Raw genomic sequence first — 24,036 nt, forward strand, 5'->3', positions numbered from 1 at the left:
GTTGGAGTCAAATTTGGCTCGATTGATCGTTATCAGATGTTTATGATAATGAATAGGAATGAAAATAGGTTTAATGTGCTCTCCAAAGCAAGATTTTGTAACACCACGAACTTTCTCAATTCTGAGCTGAGATTTTTTATTAACATTTATTTTTTAAAGAAGAAGGTTCTGAACTTCATAACCCAAGCCCAACACAGGGCCATATAGGCTAATCGCTGGGCCAACTAGGTAATTTAATATTTCCACACAATTTTCATGCCAAGATGGTCGGTACCTTTACCCTCTATAATTGAACAGATAGGAACTAGTAGTCACTTTGAATTACATGATTATACTTCATAAACATAAAAGGCGACTGTCCATTCCCGATTTATTATTTTCTCCCATTGAGATACATTCTTTTATTATAGTTGTGTCATGAAAGTTTAAATAGTGCAAGTATTCTAGTATACATTTTATGATGGTAGGACTTGAATGAAAAAGCAATCACATCTTAGTTTTACTCTCTGAGGGGCAGGAAAACTCGGCATAAGCCACATTCAAACCAAACCATATGCACTGTCTCAACTTTTGTGAATCACAATAAATTTAATTATATTGTAAATAATGTTTAAGACTCGTGTCTTATTTATTACTTTAGAAACTGCTTTAAATTAAGAATATGCACAATCAAATGAAATTGTTTCACTAAAATTTGGCATCAAAATTTATTCCAGTACTTAATGAACTACAACAAAACTGAAGAATATTTTGATAAATTGTTATGTTAACCTGAATATTATAACCAAACTAAAACCCTAAATTATTATATTCAAATGCGATATGTGAATATTGTCATTATTATCTTTAAATTTTGTGAAAATGCTTGTACCTATTAAGTTAAAAAGAAACAAAATACCTAGACAGTACCTAGGGGTGTCCATTTTGATGTTTTAATAATTAATTTTAAAACAAAATAAGGACATTTTAACTGCAGTAAACTCCTTTTTTTCGAGGTATTAAATCTAGAACGTAATTTTTATTTATTAGGTTTCATTAGTTGGGTGACCTCACAATGTTAAGATATTTTTTTTTAAATAGGGAGATACGAGCGCTCACATTTTATAAAAATTATATGTCGTTCTTTTTTAAACGCATCACACCACTAATTATTTACATGTGCCTAATTTAAAAAGAACTTCTTTACAACTGTAACCTAAAAATTAAATGAAAACAATGCTTGCGGTAGATAGGGAAAATTATCATTTTTATCCGTAATTTATTTGCTATATTTTGAGTGTAATCATTAATCATTACTTTCCTATACTATGTTTTAATATTCTTTGTCACATTAAGAGTTGAATGTAAACAATAAATTGACTATTTTATAAAAGGTTTTTATTTTTTACCGCATGCTAATTTCACAGCCTTACAAACAAAATGCACTCAATAAATAACTTTAAAATATTAAGATGATCAACCGCAATGTGTCAAATTAAAAAGGGGTAGGGGTAGGGTAGGAGTAGGGGTAGGGTAGGGGAAGGTGTAAGTTTACATCGAGTTTCACGCGGACGAAGTTGCGGGCGTCCACTAGTTCCATAATAAAAATGCGACGATTGCGTAGTATATTAGTCACTATCACTTTCCGAAAGCTCAGCTTTATCTTTAGGTACAGGAAGCTTTCTCTTGGTCTTTTTAGTTTTACGATCAATTTTCGTTTTGCGGAAAAGTTCTATAGCCTTTAATTTACTTTCCAATAAATGTTTCTTATCCATTTCTCTTTGCGGTATGATTTCTTGATACCGTGCGCTTTTTGGTATCTTAACATCAAATGGTTTTTCAGACTCTTTTACCACTGTCAATTTAACAACTTGTTCAATATTTTCGGTCTCATTTTTCGATGTAGTTGTCTTCATGAGTTTTGTTTTTGAAGGCCCTGCTTCATTGGAATCATTGGTTTTAGTTTTCCTTTTCCTTTTAGGTTTGTTTTGTTTGTCCAACTCTTCAGATTCATTAGTTTTCAATGCAGAATCTGGGTCTAGCCTTTGAACAGCAGCTTTGACTCTTTTACTCATTTGATCCTCCAACGATTGAAACTCTAATTTTCTTTTAAAATAATCGTAAACAGTTTTCTGGCTTTTACGATCTACCATCCTCTTCAAGACAGGTTTTATAATTTCGTCTAATTTATTTTGGGACCAGCCAAATTTAGTTTTTGTATAATCTCTCAATATTGTTATATCTATTTCACCCCAAGAGAACTTTTCCTCACTCTTTTCAATATTTGGGTCCATGTACGCTTGTACGACCTGTAAAAAATACACAATCAAATCTAATTTATTAAAGGTCTCGAATTTTGATAGTAAGAGGGTACCTTACCCGAACACTAGGAAAGTCATCAGAAAGTTGAATATTTTTAAGCTTTTTCTTCAGACTAATATTGTCTGTCCTTTTTCCTGCCTTTACCCATTTTTTAAACTCTTGTAATCCAGTAATTAGTTCTTGGTATGTATTTTGCTTAGGTTGTTCGCATAATAATTTCTTTTTGTTAAATGGAAATGAAGCAAGAATCTCTAAAGCAGTAACTGGGCCGACACCCGTTACTCCCGTTGTGTAATCACTTCCCACCAGAAGAGCCAGCAACACAAACTGTTCTCGAGTTAGGTCTAAAAGTAAAAAAAAAACGTCTTAAAGTACAACTTGAAAAACAAACAATTAATAGATTGATATAACCTAAATATTATATTATATTGGAAAGAACTTACTATAAGATTTTTCTATTCTATCACTAAGAAACTGTAGAACATGTTTCTTCTGGTTAAAGAAATTCTTATAAACTGTTTTCCCGCCAAATAACCAAATGTCGCTATCGTCTGTAATAGTGCCGTCTGTTAATTTTACGTTCTCAAGAAACGCACACTGAGCCTCTGCCTCCATCGGCGCCACAACATACGGGATCCCAAACACCCTGAGTAATTCTTGGGCTTCTTTGGTCATTTGCTGTGTAATATTTCGACCTATTCGATCTAATCGCCCCTTTTCATTTAATAGTTCTTCTTCCTCATTTTCAATTTCAGTTGCTAATGAATTAAGCTTTTCAACAGTTATCACATCTCTGTTCGATTTATTATTATTTTCTGATGGAATTTCTTTTGGACTAATGTTAGCCAGTTGTTCATTGTCTGGACGCTGATTGTCTAAATTATAATTAGACGTTTTCGGTATCTCATTCACATGTTTATTCACTGATACATCGTTACCCTTTACATCGATTACCTTTTCTTTATTTTGCATAGTTTCAACTAGTTTTGTATTTTGCAGCTCAATTTCCTCTTTACTAGTTAAATTTTTCTTTAACTCCGCAGTAACTAAACTTTCTCCAATATTTGATTTGTTAAGGGAAGTTTTTTCATTTTTTGTAGACTGGATGGATACATCTGAGTCGTTAAGTAAATTAGATTCGATGTCATGTTTTTCAAATACATCTGCAAAAATATCATCTTCTAAATCCTTGTCCATATTTAGTGTTAGCTGAATGGTAGGTTTTCTTAATATATCTTCATTATCAGATACTTCTTCAAAATCATCTTCACTGGATTCAGAATTGAATTCGATATTTGATTTTGTTTGTTTATTTTGCTCCTCTGTATTCTCTGTGCTTGTTTCAAGTGAAATAATCTCTTCAGTGGAGTTCTCAATGCACATAACCGACAACTGTGTATCATTCATATCAATACTTTCGTTTTCCTTCTTTATTTTAATTAAACCAGATTTTTCATAATCGATGTATTGCGAATTTTTGCTCCTTTCTATTTCTTTATCTAAATTATTTTGATTCTGTTCTTCGTCACTGGAAGTTATTTCTATATTATCCTCAATAATTGTTTTTTCTTGATGTAGTTCTTCTATTATGTCATCAACTTTAGGGGCTTTAGACTTTTTTCTGTCTCTAGGTTTTACTGCAACAATATCATCTATTGCTTTATTTGTGAAATCACTATACTGTAAAATGTATGCTTTTGCTGATGAAATGTCCGGTTGCTCAAATCCATCAGTATCTTCATCGTAACTATAATCTGAATCACTTAAGTACGACGTCCACGAATCATCTGTTTTAGATGCGCCTGCGCTTGTATCAGCTTCATCAACACATTCTAATGACATTTTGATAGCTTTCTGTAGGTCATCTTCTAATTCATTGTCATTTGATGCTTTATCTTGTTCTGAAGATGTCCCTGGTTGTTCTTTGATATTTTTGGCTTCTGTTTCTTTTTTCTTTGCATCTTCCAATGCTTGTTTTACGTTACTGATAAGTAAATACCGAGTTGTATTATTAGAAGCAATTCTCCTACTAGGTAAACTATCAAGCTTTGTATCTATGCCTTCTTCATTAAGTAATGATTCTAGCTCATTTAAAGACATTCCACTATCCCCCATTTCTTTTTCTGTTTCCTCCAAGCATTCCTGTAGTTTTCTTCTTTTCAGTAACCTTTGCATCTACCGAAATTTGACAAACCAAAAAAGTATTACTATAAGCTTCATTCTAAATCAATACAATGTTAGAATATCAAAATAATGGACTTACTTGGAAATCAGAAAAATTATCACTTTTCTTTGGTAAAGTGTGAAGTTTGCCCCAAGAATTCATTTTTCTAGTTTCTTTAAGTTCTACTAGTAAATCGTACTTTTCTTTCACAGGCATGTTTACAAATTTATCAGATTCAAGATCAACAGAATGTAAATCAACAGTTGATGCACTTGAATTTTGTTCATCTTCTGATCTAAAACAAAGTTATATCTCATGAGATCATTTTAATTCCATCTGTTCATTTGACCTAAATATGTTTACATACTCTGATTCAGATTCCAACTCTTTTTCTGGTAGTGCTGGTAACTTAAAAATGTCATCTCCATCTCCAACTTGTTTATTTTTCTTTGGTGAAATTTGTGTGCCTAGCAAAGCACTAATTGCAGTCTTTTTCCCCAGAAGAAGAGCAATTTCCCTTTTGAGTTTTTCTGACTGAGAGTTGTATTTTGATTTGTTATCTTGCCGTTTAGCCTTAAAAACAACAAAAACAAATATAGAACATGGAATTAATTATTTTAAGCAATTCAGAATATGTAGTAAAATATTTCCTTCCTATTTAAATAATTACTAAGGTTCATACAGACAAAATTATTATTTTGGAGACAATAAGTTTTGTTACTAGGTAGGTACACAAAATATGAAAGAGTAAATTGATATGATTACTTCTCTGTACAAATAGTAAAATCATATAAATATTGACAAGTTCTTATGTTTGTTTCAGAGTAGGTATATTTGACCTACTTAGGTAGGTCGTTAGGTCGGTCAAGTGAAAATAATTGATATATAAGTATTATTAGAATGTAAAATTCGTATAAAAGTAATTAGTTACTTGTAGGTACACACAAATATTACTGAATTCTCTCTACAAATAAGGTATAAAATTATTGCTAAGAATATGAATTTATTGAACAGTGCTCATCCATTGACTTAAACTTGTCAACAGGCTAAGAAAACTTACAATAACTAAAAATCAGGGAAAGCCCCTTCTTAAGAAAAAAACTGGCTTAACCCTATAATCTTACCTAATTTGGAGTCTGCAACAAGTGCCTGACAGAACTTTTTTTTACATGGGTGAAGTGTATAACTGTGTAGGTAAGAAATTTAAATAAAAACTTACAATGGTTTCCTTTTTCAACTCAGGAAAAGCCCCATCAAAAACAAAAACTGGTTTAATCCTAAAATAAAGTAATTTGCAAAGTCTTTGAAAAAGACCCATAAGATGGGCATTAGGCAGAGGAGCTCCTTTTGCATCTTGGTAGCCTTTCACCATCTGATGCAACCATATTGAAATGTCTGAAGCAAATGTAAATATTAGTAAGTATGAAAAATTGCATTATGCTACAAATTCCATTCTAACTGTTTTTAAATTCAGAACCTACCCACAGCCAAAACCTTGTTCTCCAAAGTCTCCACTGGGACAGGTTTGCCGGCGGGCTCAATTAGGCGCCACAGCCCAGTGACTCCCATCGCGTGCGATTAAATTCCAGAACAGATTTTTTGTTTAACTAATCTATATAACAGTGTACATAACAAAGGTCGTTTCCCACGAGATCTCCGGTCAATCGTCGGTCTCTTCCTCACACATTGCAACCTTTTCGGTCCGTGAACTCGCGGCTTATTTATCACGCACACAACAACAATACGAAATGATCTCTGCTACTGGCGCGCATGCAAGTGTTCACTATATACATACAATATCAAATGTTTTACTACATCGAGACGCCCACTCTTTCCCACACTTTATTTTCTCACGCCCCATGCGTAACCCCACATCCTATGACCGGCCGTCTGTCAGTCGACGTGCCGCAGTCGACCTAACTTCTATTATCCACTCGATTATTCGCGCGCGTTTCATCGACAACTCAGTCGAATCACATTTACAGCACTGGGGTGAGGCCTCTCGCTAGCACATCCCTTGAGTGTCTATGGCGTTCATTGACAGTTCGCATTTTTAGCGTTGTTGTATTTATACTCGAATAAACATATGATTTAAATTAGTTTTTCGAATGGACTATGTAGCATCGCAAATATTTCTCAATGTAAATTACTAGAAAACGACAAGTTCTCGGAAACAATTCAGGTTTTATTAAAAATGCGGTTATGAGACGTTAATTGGACCGTCTGAAAATTCTCCCGTCAAACAGGTGTTATTGAATGTGTGTTACAGTTCCCATCGTAATTATTTATTTATGGTGTAGTGAATAATACAAATATCGATCGAAAAAACGAAGGGTGTCCCTGAGAAAGGAGCCAGCATAATATCGTAGGAAGACTCGAGCGACAAACTCATCGTTGTGATAAGAGACGCTAACGACCAGAGTGGTTTACACTATGTGCCGTAGCAGGAAATTCACTGTTGTCTCCAGATAAGCATGTAGAAGTGGCACCATGCCCGGACGCTGTCGCTATCTCGGTTTACACATTATGGTATTGGAGTCGAGGTGAGAGTGAGCCGTGGCGAGCATGCCGCACCAGTACGGCGCGGGCGCGGGCGGCATGGGCGGGGGCCCGCCGTCGCCGCCGCCGCAGCACGGCGCGCTGTACCCGCGCTACGCCGCCGCCGCGGGCCCCGGCGCCGGCGCCTACCGCCCCGAGGAGCGGCGCCTGACGCGCGAGGCCATGGAGCGCTACCTGCGCGACCGCTCCGACATGGTGGTGGTCATCCTGCACGCCAAAGTCGCTCAGAAGTCGTACGGCAACGAGAAGAGGTTCTTCTGTCCGCCACCCTGTATATATCTGTTCGGCGACGGCTGGCGGCTGCGGCGCGAGCGCATGCTGCGCGAGGGAGAGACTGAGCAGGCATCACAGCTGTGTGCCTTTATCGGCATCGGCAACTCCGACCAGGACATGCAACAGCTCGACCTCAACAACGGCAAGCAGTACTGCGCCGCCAAAACATTGTACATATCAGATTCAGACAAGCGCAAACATTTTATGCTCTCTGTAAAGATGTTCTATGGCAACGGCCATGATATTGGAATATTTAATAGTAAAAGAATAAAGGTGATATCTAAGCCTTCGAAAAAGAAACAGTCATTGAAAAATGCAGACTTATGTATTGCTAGTGGAACTAAGGTAGCTTTATTTAATAGACTAAGGTCACAGACTGTGTCGACGAGATACCTCCATGTTGAGAATGGAAATTTCCATGCGTCGTCCACTCAGTGGGGAGCGTTCACGATACACCTGCTGGACGACAATGAGAGTGAGTCGGAGGAGTTTGCAGTGAGAGACGGGTATGTCCACTATGGGTCCACTGTAAAACTTGTGTGCTCAGTGACAGGCATGGCACTGCCGAGACTTATAATAAGGAAGGTAAATTTCAATCAATTTTTTTTTTATTATTTTCACATTGGCATTTTAAATAATAAATAGGAAATAAATTAATCCCAAGAACTTTCCAGCTCAGATGATATTAAATAGAATGGTATATGTTATAACAAGCTTCTAAAATCTTGATAGTTATGAATACTTTTAGTTTACACTATAAAATGGAAATAAACAGCCCTACTTACAAAAAAAAACTGACCATTTTAGAAACCCAGCATGATATGAAAAAAAAAAACAAAAAAAAAAAATACCAAAAATTTTTATGTTTAAAATAAATCCAAATCACAAAAAAAATGGTCAGTCTCATTTCACATCATCAACTTTTGTTTTATGATAGCATTAGTAGCATTATTAATTTCTACTATTAATGTCCTGCAATATTTGGTCATAGGTAGACAAACAAATGTCTCTCCTAGAAGCTGACGACCCAGTGTCTCAGCTACACAAGTGTGCTTTTTACATGAAAGACACTGAGCGCATGTACCTGTGCCTTTCTCAAGAGAGAATCATTCAGTTCCAAGCCACTCCGTGCCCAAAAGAGCAAAACAAAGAGATGATCAATGACGGAGCTTGCTGGACTATCATATCAACTGATAAGGCTGAATATCAATTTTATGAAGGAATGGGTCCTGTCAGGTAAGTTGATACTTTAATACTTTGCTATACAGGTTACTCGGGAGTATTTACCATAACTTATAGGACTATATAATGATTTATTTATTTACATACTTTACTATATAATGATTTATTTATATACATCCTCAGGAGATGTTGACTCTACAACGTGCAATTGCACGTTGTAGAGTCAACATCTCCTGAGGATGCTCCGGTTTCGGGGTGAAACGTACGTAGAGAGTATTTTGTCGGACCTGGGTGACGTTGTCGCATGGGTTCGCCGAATTTTCGCGGATGATAGCAAAATAAATAAATCATTATATAGTCATGATGAACTTCCGCAAAGTAACGCCTGCTTCTATCCAATATAACTTATAGGAGCCAAACTGCATAATTAATATTTTTAGGTAAATAATAAAAGTATTATTATGAGGAATACAAGAAAAAACTGATAGTACATCATGAACTTCTGTAGTAATCAATGTAGAGTCTGCTACATTGTACATATTGGCACTAAGTACACTATACAGTTATAATAATTACAACAAGTTTTCTCATCTAATTATTACTGTAAATAGAACTGATAAAAATAGATATCATTGACTCATTGCACTACATTGCCCGCTAAGAGTCACTGGGCTATGTTGACTATTTGACGGCCTCCGTGGCGCAGTGGTATGCGCGTTGGATTTACAAGACGGAGGTCCTGGGTTTGATCCCCGCTGGGCAGATTGAGATTTTCTTAATTTGTCCAGGTCTGGCTGGTGGGAGGCATCGGCCATGGCTAGTTACCACTCTACCTGCAAAGGCGTACCGCCAAGCAATTTAGCGTTCCAATACGATGTTGTGTAGAAACCGAAAGGGAAGTTAGTCCGTTTCGTTCTTAGACTGCATCATCACTTACCATCAGGTGAGATTGTAGTCAAGGGCTAACTTGTAACGAATAAAAAAAAAAATTTAAAAACTAGAGTATATCTGTGTGATCAAATCGTCATATTGTACAATATGATTTTTTTTCAATATTTTTTTATGTTTTAGTTTTGAAGAAACCTTAAATCACACATTAAGATTACGGAATGTAATGATCTGAATGTAAAGCAGTGTCACCTTTTTCAGACAATAAAGACATTGCTTTTGTTGTATACGAGTCAGTTATAAATAGAACTTTAAAGATGGTTGCAAACTACAAGTAGATGTCTGTCACCCTATTCAATGTATATGGGTTACTGTAATGACTATGCATATGGTTAATGTAATGACATCTAATAATGGGAATGAGGGAGAGAGGCTAGGACAGTACTAGAAGCTTGTTGCAATAGGGACATGGTCAATTACCTACTAAAGAGAATTCAATGGATGGAGTGTTTTTTACAAAATTATAGAACATTATTTTATGTTTTATTTCTATACCAGAACGACTGATTCAGCGTCTTAGCCCTGAAATGATAACACACCAGTTGCCACAACCTGCCTGAAATGGTAACAACCTAAAACATAAACAATTTATATTAAAAAAAACTTCAACCCTTCTTTAACTCTTTAGAGGTAAAATTTTGAAAATCTTTAATTTATTTTTAGTATTTTCTTTGTACACATACCAATTTGTACAAATGTAACTTGAAAACTGAAAAGAGAAAGACTATCTATATAAACTTACAACCCCTGTTTCATCCCTTCTGATTTAATTTTCGCAATAAAAAGTATCCTACAGCATTCTTCATGTTATGGTCTCAAATCGTGCCAAGTTTCATTTGAATTCATTCAGTAGTTTCAGCCTGATGGAAAGACAGTCAAAAATTAAAAACATATATTTTTGGCTTCAGTATAGATTATACTGTAATGCCCTCAAACAATTTTTTTAAAAATATCTTTAATGTATAGAATTAGACCTGCTACAGTTTTATTATAAGTATAGATTAATTTAATTTATCATCATGATGGTTGAAAAAGTAAAAAGTAAGTAAGTAAAAAAACTAAATTTTCCTATGAGTAATTCACATACATCATAATATTTCTTAGTTTGTACTCATTTATTTCAATAGTCACATCTGTGTGTGTTTAGTCTTCAATGAGCTGTATTTTTATAAACTCTGTTAACAGCAGTAATTACATGAGAAAATTTGTTATCACTGTAGAGTTAACTGTAGACTACATTCAACTATACTTAGTGTAAATACCCATTTTTTTTTATTAAAAATATTGCCATATATTTAAATATGACCAATATTCCTATTCCCTCCAACTAGTCGGGAATGACTGTATTAGGAGTGGGTACTCCCTCGGTGATGAGTCCGACCGCTTTTACCGTTGAGCTATTGAGGCTCTAAACATTGAATTGAAGAAAACCCTTATCGTTCTGTTGTTTAGGTACTTAACAGAAGTTTATGGGGCACTTTGCTACCCTATGGTATCCATGAAAATTTGACAAATAACAAATCTAATTAAAATACTCTGTACTCTATAAATTTCTGACATCAGTAGCGATATTCTGTAACGGTATTTTTATAACTTGACAGTGTGGGTTTTAAATCTCGCACTGTCTTATTTACCCTTCATTTGTACATATTGGACCCCCCAACTAATTTTGATACAGGGCCCCTCCAAGGCTCGCTACGCCACTTTGTCCAAGTAATTAGTTAGTTGGAGATATGTGCGATGTACTATTATTTATTTATTTTATTTATTTATACTTTATTGAACAAAACAACAACAAAGAAAACATAGAAAACAAGTATGTGCAAAGGCGGTCTCATTATAGCAAAGTTCCCAGTGTATTTGAATTACGTATTTCATAAGGAAGACCATTCCATTCCACGTAAATGACTTATTATAGAACTTAGTGTGGCTAGGAGGAACATGCAACCGACTGTTTGTACAAGCTCTCAAAGGCGCTCAGTATTTGAGCCATGAAAAGAAAAATTCTGTTTTCATTATCTACAATAGTCTGCGATTTAGTCGGCCAACTTACAATATTGTTAGTCTTTTTTTTTTTATATTCTTTACAATATAACCCTTGATCACTATCTCACCTAATGGTAAATGATTATGCAATCTTGGATGGAAGCAGGCTAACTTGTCAGGAGTAGGATGAAAATCCACACCTATTTCCGTTTCTACACGACATCGTAAACGCTAAATCGCAGTACGTGGCGGTACGTTTTACCAGTATGGTGGTAACTAGCCATTTCGAAGCTTCCAACCAGCTGCGAGAGCTTTTATCGCAGAGCTATGCGTGCTGAGTCGTGCGTTTGGCAGGTCGCCGGTGACGCCGGTGCCGCTGGTGCACTCGCTCAACCTGAACGGCGGCGGCGACGTGGCCATGCTGGAGCTGGCCGGCGACAACTTCACGCCGTCGCTGCAGGTGTGGTTCGGCGACGTGGAGGCGGAGACCATGTACCGCTGCGCGGAGTCCATGCTGTGCGTGGTGCCCGACATCTCGCAGTTCCGGGGGCAGTGGCTGTGGGTGCGACAGCCTACGCAGGTACGGTACATAGCAATTTAACCCTCGTTACTTTAATTTTAAGTTTTCGACTAATTAGTATCACCATTATCTTAAGTAGGTATAATAAATACCTATTATTACCTGACGTTTCGAAGAGCTTGTAAAGTAAGCCTATTTGAAATAAAAGAATATTCATTGATTGAATTTGTTTACGCAACAGAAGACGTGCATAATCATTCTTTTGACGGCCTCCATGGCGCAGTGGCATGCGCGGTGGATTTACATAACGGAGGTCCTGGGTTCGATCCCCGGCTGGGTCGATTGAGATTTTCTTAATTGGTCCAGGTCTGACTGGTGGGAGTCTTCGACCGTGGCTAGTTACCACCAAAGACGTACCGCTAAGCGATTTAGTGTTCCGGTACGATGTCGCGTAGAAACCGAAAAGGGGTGTGGATTTTTATCCTCCTCCTAATAAGTTAGCCCGCTTCCATCTTAGACTGCATCATCACTTACCACCAGGTGAGATTGTAGTCAACTAACTTGTAAAGAATAAAAAAAAAAAGACCACACTGCTCTGCTCTGGCCGCTGCTGGACGTCCATCAACTGATAACGATGATGATTAAAAACCAAATGAATAGCCTGCAGGTGGATACAGTTGATGATGGTATGGAGTGTTTGTGCAGGTGCCAGTGTCGCTGGTCCGCAACGACGGCATCATCTACGCCACGGGGCTCACGTTCACGTACACGCCGGAGCCGGGCCCGCGCCCCACGTGCCCGCCCGTGGACGACGTCATGCGGCCCGACAACGCGTGGCACGACGCGCACCGCCTGCCCGACGCGCTGCAGTAGCGACCAGCGCCGACAGCTACTGCCTGGTTGGTGACAATGATTAGTGCTCTTCTGTGACATTCACTCATGATCAAGAGACTGGTTGGTTCTGTGACTATTGGTGTCAATCTCAGACTAAATACATAAGGACTAGTATCACACCCAAATTCACGAACAAAATTTTCTGCCATTTTCTAAGGAAAACGAGCTTAGATTTCATACATATCTTATACTAAAGTAGCAGTTTTTGTTCGTTTTTTACACCATTTAACTACACAAAAAGGTATTTTTAAGGAGGTTTTTAACCGACGGACACGATTGTAAACTATGAAACATCGATTCTATAGAGACAGTGTTTATAATCGCATAAGATGACAAAAAATAATGTCTTGCGAGGCAGGTCTTTATCTAATTAGTCTGAGGTGTCAAGTGTCAAGTGATTAGTGCATCTCATCATCAGCTTCTGCGGCCCATACATATGCACTCATGATCAGAGACTGTTCTGTGACCAATTTTGTTCTGTGCCCTACTGTGCATATACCCAAAAATGTTCTGTTTTTCCTGCTGGCCTATTCACATATTACATCCTTCATTGATTTATAAAAGCAGGGAAATAGAAAATGTTAGTTAAATGTGATTTGTCCCCTTTATTGAAAGATCACTTTTAAGTCATGGGAATGTATTATTATGTCGCTGATATCGATATAATAATAGAATGAATGCGAAGGAATAATTTATTTATCTACTACATGTTTCACTGTGTTTAGATCACTTTTTCTCGGTCTTCGAAAGGAACAAATGTCACCTAAAAGTTGATAACGTAAATTCATGAAAAACGTTAAAGGAGATCATTCACGCTCCATACATTTTTGGGCTCTTTTTGAAAGTGCCGGCCAACAAAAAAAAATGGCATGACTCGTTATAATTAGCTATTTGGAGCAATAGTTAATATGGCATAAAAGTTGTCAGGTGGCTCTGAACCAAGTTATAAAGGTTCGACGATTCGTTATTTCCATACATTTTGTCAATTTTCAAAAGTGCCCGCTAAGAAAAAAAACTGATACGTATCGTTAGAACTGCCCATTTGAAACAATAGTTAGTATGGCACGAATGTTGTAAGATTGCTCTGAACCAAGTTATACAGGTTCAATGACTCGTCACTTCTATACATATTTTTTGAGTGTTGTAAGTGCCCACCTACAATATAAATAATACGTATCGTTGTAACTAGCCATTTGCAGCAATAGTTACTATGGCATAAACATTTTAGTATAGCTCTGTGTCCAGTTATGCAGTTTCGATGATTCGTCAAATCCATTTATTTTATTGATTTTTTAAAGTACCGTTTATCAAAAATATGGTACTTATGGTTAAAACTGCCCATTTGGAGTAATAGTTAGTATGGTTAGTATGTATGATTTATTTTGTTTGCGGGCACTTACAAAACTCAGTAAAATGTATAGAAGTGACGAGTCATCGAACCTGTATAACTTGGTTCAGTGCAGTCCTACAACATTTGAGCCATAGTAACTATTGCTCCAAATGGACAGTTCTAACGATACGTACCAGTTTTTTTTCTTGGCGGGCACTTTTGAAAATTGACAAAATGTATGGAAATAACGAATCGTCGAACCTGTATAACTTGGTTCAGAGCCCTCCTACAACTTTCATGCCATATTAACTATTACTCCAAATGACTAGTTCTAACGATTCGTGCTATTTTTTTTCGTTGGCCGGCACTTTCAAAAAGGGCCCAAAATGAATGATCTCCTTTGGTTGCGATAGTGCCTAAATAACCAATGTCCATTCGACAATTATGATAATACAATGATATGTAAAGGAATTATTTATTCTGGTACTACCCGCGAAATTAAAAAAACCTAAACTTGTCATCCTGCATTAACTTCCGAGTCATTGCTCGCCGGAAAACGATATTTTGTCGAAACTGGGTATAACTCCATAAAGATTTGTTTGATTGATTTATTGAGCAAGTTGATTTAGAAATCAGATATTTATTCGATGCGACTATGCGACTTCGAATTGTACTTCGTTCTCTTCCTTCCCCGTGCCTCTGAGAGCACGTTTAATCGTCGGTCGCGATCGTCATCTTGTAATTATTGTTAAATAGTCAAAACATCGCTCGGGCTTACCTTGCATTAGAGCAACATTGGTCTTAGCTCCATATCTCCTCTCCTATAAGGAGAAAAGCCTGACCTATTTATTTTTTAATTTTTAGACTGCGATTGTAGAAAGAGAATTGCGTGCCATGCCACATGGCTACAAGCTCTGGCTTTGTAGTGGACCGTCAAATAGGCTTGTTCTTTTTGAACATTAATGACGTCTGTCTATCATAATGTTTCATGTTCCATTATATTGAGTCAAATGAGATTTTTTTTATTTCATACCAATCTTAACTTAGCAGTAACAAAAGCAATAACAAATAGAAAATAGCACAATAGCGCTAAGATAGTCATATAATTGTATTTGAATAACAATCGAGGATGTATCACATTTACTTGATAACATCGTGATGGTAATTACCATCGCGGTAAATTATCCTATCCTATCTCAGACCAATTATTGTATAGGACCTGCATCGCTAGACGTTACTTTTCTGTCAAAGTATATGATCAACGATCTAATGCGATTATAAAAACTGTCTCTATATAATCTATGTTAAATAGTTGTAATCGTGATCGTCTGTAAAAGAGCTCCGTAAAAATACCTTTTTGTATTATTGAATTGCGCCAAAAACGGGCAAAATCTTCTAGTTTAGTATAAGATGTATACCAAATCTAAGCTCGTTTTCCTCAGAAAATGACAGACAATTTTGTTCGTGCGATACAGGTACTTCGATAGGCGATATTGGTCTGAGTATCCTATTATACCTCTGCATTGATATGTTCCTAAACACTGCTTAATCGCTCCACCAAAGTAAACAAAGAAAACAACAATATTATATATATTATTTATAAAATCAAACTTACACCTCTAAGCGTTTTTTAATTAGGCTTGTAGTTTGCTTTGCGACTGCTAATCAAAAATCTCGAAAGTCGTGTTTATCTTCAACACTTAAAGCGAATTTGATGTCGCACCACAAAATTTGCGGTATCAAAAATATTACTCTCTCTTTTGTCTCTTCTGCCGTTATTGGTCGATAATACCTTCTCTCGTCTCGGGATATCTTGCTGACGCATGATAGGATTACTTGGCCTAATACCATAATGTCCTCGACTCCCAATGATCTCCCAATAATCAAGTCTAATTGACGCAATAATAGAGTATAAATAGAGACTTTTCCCTTTTCGCACTCACTTGTGTGTTCGGGTCGGCGACTATCTGACGAGGCGCGGTGAACCGGAGTACGTTGCTGTCAAACTATTAACGACATTGCTAGCGTTAAAATAAAGTCGAAAATATGTAACCCTTATCGCTCTTTTCTTTTCTCTCAGTATTATGAGTATTTATTGACATTTATTCCAATTTTAACGCTGACTGTGTCAATGATAGTAAGTTAAAAACGTTTTACGACCGCCACTCAACAGATGTCTAAAATATGGCACTAGCTCTAGTCCTTCCGGTTCACATTTATTTTTATAAAGAATATTCGCCATATCTTTTGAATATGGCCAATATCCTCTCCAATTAGTCAAAAATTACTAATAGGAGTGGGTACCACAATAGTCTAGGGTATTGAACCAAAACCTCTTGGTGATGAGTCCGTCGAGCTATTGAGGTATCTTTACTGGATAGTCGGCTAATCTTCAGTGACCCATACCAGCCAAAACTCGATCGAGAAATAAACATTACTATTTTATGTATTTTTTTGAACAATTGCTTGCGTTACCCGTGACCACATGAGCTGAAATAAATAAAGACACTGTAAATATACAATTAGATATGACTTTTTTTTCTTTTATTATTATTATTATGTGTTGTTTTAATAATATAATTAATTGATCAAATACAAAGGTGTAAATCGTGATAGATATAAAATTGTTTTAAGTCTGTCGATCAAATTACCTATAATGAGGGTATTTCTAATTTTTTGTCGAAAAGTGAAATTATTGTTTTCGAAAGTAGCTTTTTATAAAAAGCTAGTTTTGATGACAAATTGTGAAAATTTGGTTTTACACGAAATTAACAAATACTGTCAAATTTACGAGTAGTTGTGTACAACCAAGTGGCACATTTGTCTGAATGTTGATCTGTACAGTATCAGGTCAATTCTAATAAATTCCTTGAACGGTTTGACGCTTTGACGTAAGTCATTTATGTCTGAATCCAAAAATGAATACTTTTGAGGGTAGTTCCTAAAAAACGGCATTTATGCTATTATGTGGTGTTGAGTTAAGGAAAAACATCTCAATGAAAAAGTGTCCGTTGAATGCGTTGAGTTACCTTGAGTATTTGCTATAAATCTATTAAAATGTCATTTACCTACTGTGTGCTATCCACGACGGGTTGACAGAAGGCACCGTATGACATATTTATATCCTACATAGAATCTTCAATTTCGTTCATGTCAACTAACTTAAGGCAAAGTTAGTAAATCAGCCTGCTGGTCCACATTTTTTAAGTAGATAATTAAGGCAGGTTGACAACTGGTCTTGTAACTATCCCTGCTACTAAACTACATGGCTGGACACAGAACCCCCTAAACCCCCTATCTCTCCAAGGCGAGCACTGAAGAGCTAGTAGTCGACGTAAAATACTCACAGTTTTTCACTTGTACCCTACAAAATGAAATATATTTTTAACTATGGAAAGTTAAATTAGAATTCAATTCCAATAGGTATGTAGTTCTTATCATACCCGGATTTTAAAGTAGAATTTATTTTTACGGACGGACACTTTTTTAGTAATATCTTTAAATGAAATGTTTCTCCTTTCCTCTGCTCTCCACCAATCTCGAAATTAAAAAATAATAATTTATAAAACAGAGATCTCTCTTGCTCTTGAATATATTTCTTCGGGGCCAAATAGCTGTAAAATCCATGACGAGTCATTGAGTTTATATTGTATTGCAATTAAGTATAATGTAATGTAATATGTAAGTTATGTAATAAGTAGCTTTATAGGAAAACGTCATTGAAAATGGCACTTTAAGTCTTTTATTTTAGGGTGTGAATTTCTTTTCGATTGTATAAACGTATACAAAAAGGCATCTAGACGATCTGGGAGCTATTATTTAGTAAAAAGACAAATATAAATTTTGTAGGTTATGTATTATAAGAGAACGAATAGTTTTTAATGAAGTTCTGTTTTGTTTCCTGAGTGGGTCTGCTATGCCGGCTCCACTTGTTGATCCTAACGTCACTCATTCAACGTATGGAGACGGTGTTATTAATTATAATCATAATTGACCACTAAATCGAAAGTCTCATATTTTTTGTGTAGTCTATGAAAACTCGAGCACCGTTAATTGTATTTAGTTATTTTAAGACAAGTTTTCTAGATTTACTTACATAGGTAAATCTAGAAAAACATGTCCAAACTACCAAGTCAAGAAACAACTCACAAATATAAAGGAGATGATCCCAAGGCCTGGTCAGTGTACAGAAACTGAAATAATGGAATATGAAATATTAAACTATTTATGATTATTCAAATCTATTAATTTAACGAAATTAATGTTTATATTCTACAAGATATGCAACAATACAGGTAATAATGGCGAATTGATGTCGTTTTGACGTTTTATATAAATACTCACATAACGTTTGACAAAATATGGCTGAAAGCTCACATGGCATTTGACAAATGTCTGAAAGGGCGCCATTTTGAAATTCCTCGAAAACTTGGAATTGTATTTCTATCTTGTTATTTGTTCGAGTTATTCCTTTAGTTTATTTTTAATAAAATCCTTGTATTTTTAGAATTTCAATGTTAAAGTACCTGGCCTGAAGTGGACCATATTCTTACAGAAAATAAGTTTTCATTATGTTTGTTTATATATCTTTAGTTTAGATAGCAGACCTGCTGATACATTAGTAAACACAATGCAGTAAAAGTAAAAAGAGATAGATATGAACACGTACTACAATAGGAGTGTACACACGACTTGTCACGTTGAAGTCCATTGCAAGACTGAGATTGGGTTGGTTAATTAACCTACTTTTTTCATTCAGCAGGGCAATTACCCGCCTTGGTTCAAGTCCTGGTCGGGCTAAGAAATGTTTTTTCTTTTTTTAATCTCAGTAAAAAAATTCAGTCAGGAGGTGTCTCGGTGAGCACAATCGTCGATCTCGATTCGTCTGATATTGTCATCTTCTGATAGTAATCAAAATCAAACATTGTACTTTTTCCTTCTATTCACCCTTTTCCTATAAAGCTAAATATAAATTAGCTAATAATGATGACTGACCATTTCAATTATCTGGTAAACAGTTACTATGAACCTCCTTCTTCTTAGCGTGGTCCCACTACGAGGGGTCCCCTTTCTTGCATAATCTCGCCCACTTTGCCCGATCATGTTAATATGAACCTATTGCGTAAAAAACAATGATTACTCGCGCAAAGATATGTCTAACTTGCATATCCAACAGGGCCTCATGAAGACATTCCATATGACCGCTTGTCGTAATTATATCTATCTCTTTTTAGTTACCCAAAGAGCCCATGATTCGTTTCATGTTGAGTTTGGATGTGTAATTATATACGGCCTAGACATGTGGCATCACGATTGTCCTTCTACAAACGCTAACGCTTCGTAAATTAGCAAAATGTATAAAAAATGACAGATCCAATCTACAATTTGATCAGGTGACCTGTCGTTAGTGAATGTAATTCCCATGCATTTTTTTAATTTTCGAAGCGTTTTTCGAAAGAGAATCGTCATGCCACATGGCTAGAGGCCCGCTCCTATAGCCAAGTGGCACGTCGATTCTCTTTCTCAGATCGCTAACGCTTTAAAAACTAGAAAAATGTATGGGAATGACATTTGCATTCAACACTTTCACATGATCAAGATCTGTCATTCCTATACATTTTTTTAATTGTCGAAGCGTTAGCGCTTGTAGAAAGAGAATCGTCATTCCACATGGCTAGAGGCCCTGATTACTATACATAGCAGTTTGTGCCGTTATACGTATGTAAGTACATTGCGCAGACAATCCAATGAACAATGTAGATAAGTAGCTAGATGTACGTAGCTCATTTACTTTTTAAACATTACATTTGAAATTATATTTATTTTGATGCCAATCGTGTTTTTGTACAATTTGTTTTGGGTAAATATGTGTATTTATGATAGTGTGATTACGAACATTCCACGCGGAAAGTGTAATAAGTACAAAAGAATAATATTTTTGTATAAAAAAAATGTAATAATTAAAAAAGTTGCGCGCGAACACACGCGAAGGAAGTGAAACTTCTTTGGGTTAACTTAACCCGTAAACATAAACGCTATTTTACTACACGCAACTGGAATCATGGGTCCAATTGGACCCAAGATAGCTCGTTCTCTCCACATCTAGTAAGCAGTAGTGCTGCACGTTGGTCATCCATTTCACCATGCTATACAGGGTGCTGGGAAGTATTTCCAATAACTCGGAGGTTATATTCTTTACCGGAAAATTAAAAATGTTCAAGGAACATGTGTAAAATTAATATTTTAGGGGTAAATAATATTTCTTTTGTAAATAGATCTTAATATGTGTCCCTAATACGCATCCTTATAATTATGACGTAGCCAAGTTTAACGTATTTTAAAATGCAAGGATAGATAAAGGCGTGTGTTCCATGGATAGTCGGAATTATTTGAATTAATTTGTATGAAAACAAAAAGTTTTTATTTTTTAGTTTAATAAATATTAGTTAGGTATGCAGTTTCGGACTCCTATAAGTGGACTCGTCAACACTTTGAAGTTATGGGAAATACTCCCGAGCATCCTGTATAATGAGATTAGATCGATGCGTAAAACTGTAACTTTTTGTTGTTCTTGGGTACAAATGGACCCAACGATTCCGGTTACCGGTTAACATATTTATCTGTGTGTTAAATAAGTCTGCAAAGAGCAGGCAAACAAATCAGCAGTAGTATTTTACGTGTCATAATTTAGATACATATTTCATTTTGTGAAGAAGGTTGCTACCTCAGAATATAGAAAACTCCATGAAGGTATTAACGCGCATAGAAATGAAGTCATTAAAATCACTCTTTTTTGGTGTAATTTCACGAACAAGTGAGTAATTTCACGGCATACACAGAGTGAAATCAAGAAAGAAGAAAGAAAGAACATTTATATAAATATATATTTATATAAATAAAAATTGTGCCATACACCACAAAGCCTAATTAAGCACTATTGTAGTGTCTGATGCTTCAACCACCTGAACAATTGGAAATCAAAACTAAAGTAGTTGAAGCATCAAAAACCACTTCGTCATGTTTGGCACAACCTTGGAAAAAGGTAGCAGCTCAGCATTGTGCCGCATAAACTAAGCAAAGTACTTGGCCAAGCGGCGCTGATTTTCAGCTGGTACCTCGATACAGGTACAATTTTTGGACACAATTTGTGCTTTTTAATGACAGCTGCACATGGTTTCTGGTGTTTTCAGTATTCTGAGGTTACTACAATCAAAGCCAAAGCTCCTTCATTAGATGGAATAGGTAATTATAGGATTATGTTTGCTGTTTTTAATGATTTTTTGTCAAACTTGAAGAAGTTTCATTTCCATATGAAATTATTGTTTAATATTGATTAATCGAAATGATTTTATAGAATTGGTAAATAGCAGTATTACAAGGAATTAGTATTATACGCAAGGAATGTGCCGTCAATTTGTATGAAAATAAGCCGAAAATAACCGTGTTACTCGAAAAGTTTTTATCATTTTACATTTTGGTATTTCTACATAATATAACGCTCATGTTTAAGAATGTATTGTTTGTATTTCATGTAATTGCGATGATGTGATATTATGGAGCAGTAATTCTAAAACATGAATATTTTAGTAAAACTGAATTTAAATAATTAATTTCTTTTAATTTACATCTCCTCCATATTTCCCTATATAGGAAAAACCGTCCTATCAAAACGTATGAACATGATAAAAATTACAAAATAAATCGCGCTATTATATGCAAAGAAACATCTGGATTTTTGCAAATGTCGAGGTATAAATAATATTTAATTAATGCGCATTTTAATTAATGTTTTGAGACGAATTTATTCCCACGGGTGGCGTAAATGAATTAAAATTGTAAAAACTCATATTTTTAATGTAACAAGGGTCAAGTATAATTAGCTGATTATGAATCAGAGTCGATCGAGGAATCAGAGCTGTGGGAATGTCTTGAGAACATCTTCACATGCAAGTAAATGGCAAACACATGAAGATTTGACCTCTATTCCAAAGGCAATAAGAGCTACGCAAAAAGTCGTCTTATTTACAAGTTCCCCTCGGTTCCGCACTGTTGGGTTTGACCACAGATAATAATCACAAGTTTATCGTCACACGCTATTGTTCGCTGAGATTCAAGAAATCTGGATTATAATTAATGTTGATTAATCTTTTATTTTTGATAATAAAATGTTAATTCAATGGCAATAAAGATAATCAACATTATTTTATTCTACATAAATAAGTAATGATTGATTACGTAAGTATTATTAAATGAGAAAAGAATTCGTCGAAAATCAGAAATACAAAATTCTTAGAACCCGATTGTAGTGCCACCTATGTGGCCAGAGGCAGAGCTAGGTAACTAAGGGCCCTGATCTGGTGCAAATGAAATAACATATAAAATTAAAAATTTCGAAAACTCCCGAATGTCATGAAATTATTAATTACACTCTCGATCAAGTCGTCAATATTCTCTTTTAGTGCGCTTTCATTTGAGACACCACTCGAGTATTTTTGCAGACATTCGGTTGTTCTTCCCCACTTTCAACACCCACAACTTTTAAACGGCTCAACCGATTTTCATCAAATATGTCTAAGAACATTCGCCCGTAAATCATTTATGATACAAAAAAAAAATTTAAATCGCTTCATCCGTTCGGGAGCTCTGGTGCCACAGACAGACAGATAAGTCAGCCTTATAACACCCCTCTTTTTGCGTCGAGGGTTAAAAATGGGCCCCACACTATCTAGACTGGTTAGTTTTTATATAGTAAAAATCTGAAATATATACAAATACATAAAAATGCTAAGTTACTTTAACATGAGGTATTTTTCTAAGTACAATTAGAGATTGCTTTAGCATTTTAGTCGAGTACGAACGATTTGTGGGCGGTATATCCAAAAATTGTTCGTACTCGACTAAAATACTAAAGTAGTCCGGACTAGGCCATAGGGAAATGATTGACTACTCGACCACTCGCTTAATAACTTGCTTTTCCACTAACGGCCATTTTCAATAACCTACCAAAGATTACGGATAGATAGCGATCCTCGATTATCAGTAACAGACAAACTATCTTTACATAGTCAAACTATCTGTCAGTAGGTTATTGAAAAGCAGATAGGATCGGAAAGATAGATTTTCTTAACTTTAGTAAGTGAACTGGCATCTATACGCCAGTTCAACGGAGAAAACGGCCGTAAGTGTGCCTACTAATAGAGGTCTATCAGGTAAAACGAAAAGCTTTAATACTTCTATACGGTCTACGAGTAAATTTTTACTATTCCCAGTCTAGGTAGATGCAGAATCTATATATATATATATATATAAAAGAAAGTCGTGTTAGTTACTCCACTTATAACTCAAGAACGGCTGAACCGATTTAGCTGAAAATTGGCAGGGAGGTAGTTTAGAGCCAGGAGAAGGACATAGGATACTTTTTTTTTGTAGGGGTAGGGTAGAGGTAGTTGAAAGTTTACATCGAGTTTCACGCGGACGAAGTAGCGGGCGTCCGCTAGTATAGATATAAAATTCCCATCCATTGAACCAACAAGAGTTAACCATAGGTACATTGTAGAACCGACCTACACGCCAATTAAAAACCAATCAATTAATCTTCACATGCAATCAATGACGTTATTTTACGTCATGAAAAACTGATATGATAAATCTATACGTAATACGTGGAATCAATAAATGCGTGTGAACGGTTTATAATTGTACCTAATTAACAATACCACTTAGTAATTGGTCTTCCCATATCCTGTTTCATTCATTCACAGCCTTCAACGATGATTAAAAATAACAGTTCATGAGATGATAATTTAGAACATAGAACATTTTAATTGACTTTTTTTTTTAATTACCGATTTTGCTTTACAGACATTTTTACTTTCAATA

At 35.7% G+C, this 24,036-nt stretch overlaps 2 protein-coding genes across 2 annotated transcripts; one reads left to right on the forward strand and one right to left on the reverse strand.

The window, feature by feature from the left end:
- Nucleotides 1–1,355: 1,355 nt before the first annotated feature.
- Nucleotides 1,356–6,354, reverse strand: LOC112052245 (DNA excision repair protein ERCC-5). Its single transcript, XM_024091253.2, has 7 exons — nt 5,947–6,354; nt 5,685–5,860; nt 4,833–5,038; nt 4,565–4,760; nt 2,745–4,476; nt 2,359–2,645; nt 1,356–2,288 (listed from the first exon to the last, which is right to left on the reverse strand). The coding sequence occupies exons 1-7, from the start codon at nt 6,032–6,034 to the stop codon at nt 1,608–1,610; spliced, it is 3,366 nt and encodes a 1,121-aa protein (XP_023947021.2). The 5' UTR covers nt 6,035–6,354; the 3' UTR covers nt 1,356–1,607.
- A 164-nt stretch (nt 6,355–6,518) lies between these two features.
- LOC112052246 (suppressor of hairless protein) lies at nt 6,519–21,763 on the forward strand. The gene is made up of 4 exons (XM_024091254.2): nt 6,519–7,882; nt 8,289–8,533; nt 11,768–11,993; nt 12,639–21,763. Exons 1-4 carry the CDS (start codon nt 7,031–7,033, stop codon nt 12,804–12,806), a joined length of 1,491 nt encoding a protein of 496 aa, XP_023947022.1. The 5' UTR covers nt 6,519–7,030; the 3' UTR covers nt 12,807–21,763.
- Nucleotides 21,764–24,036: the final 2,273 nt, after the last annotated feature.

This window comes from Bicyclus anynana, chromosome 3, assembly GCF_947172395.1.
Source record: "Bicyclus anynana chromosome 3, ilBicAnyn1.1, whole genome shotgun sequence".
Taxonomy (NCBI): domain Eukaryota; kingdom Metazoa; phylum Arthropoda; class Insecta; order Lepidoptera; family Nymphalidae; genus Bicyclus; species Bicyclus anynana.

Bases quoted from the DNA above. Each gene is read 5' to 3' on its own strand.
- LOC112052245 (XM_024091253.2), bottom strand. From the start codon at position 6,034: ATGGGAGTCACTGGGCTGTGGCGCCTAATTGAGCCCGCCGGCAAACCT. The intron at 4,477-4,564 runs GTAAGTCCATTA...AAATTTCGGTAG, and splicing joins ATAATTTTTCTGATTTCCAA to ATGCAAAGGTTACTGAAAAG. The intron at 2,289-2,358 runs GTAAGGTACCCT...TATTTTTTACAG, and splicing joins ATGACTTTCCTAGTGTTCGG to GTCGTACAAGCGTACATGGA.
- LOC112052246 (XM_024091254.2), top strand. From the start codon at position 7,031: ATGCCGCACCAGTACGGCGCGGGCGCGGGCGGCATGGGCGGGGGCCCG. The intron at 8,534-11,767 runs GTAAGTTGATAC...TGCGTTTGGCAG, and splicing joins GAAGGAATGGGTCCTGTCAG to GTCGCCGGTGACGCCGGTGC. The intron at 11,994-12,638 runs GTACGGTACATA...GTGTTTGTGCAG, and splicing joins GGGTGCGACAGCCTACGCAG to GTGCCAGTGTCGCTGGTCCG.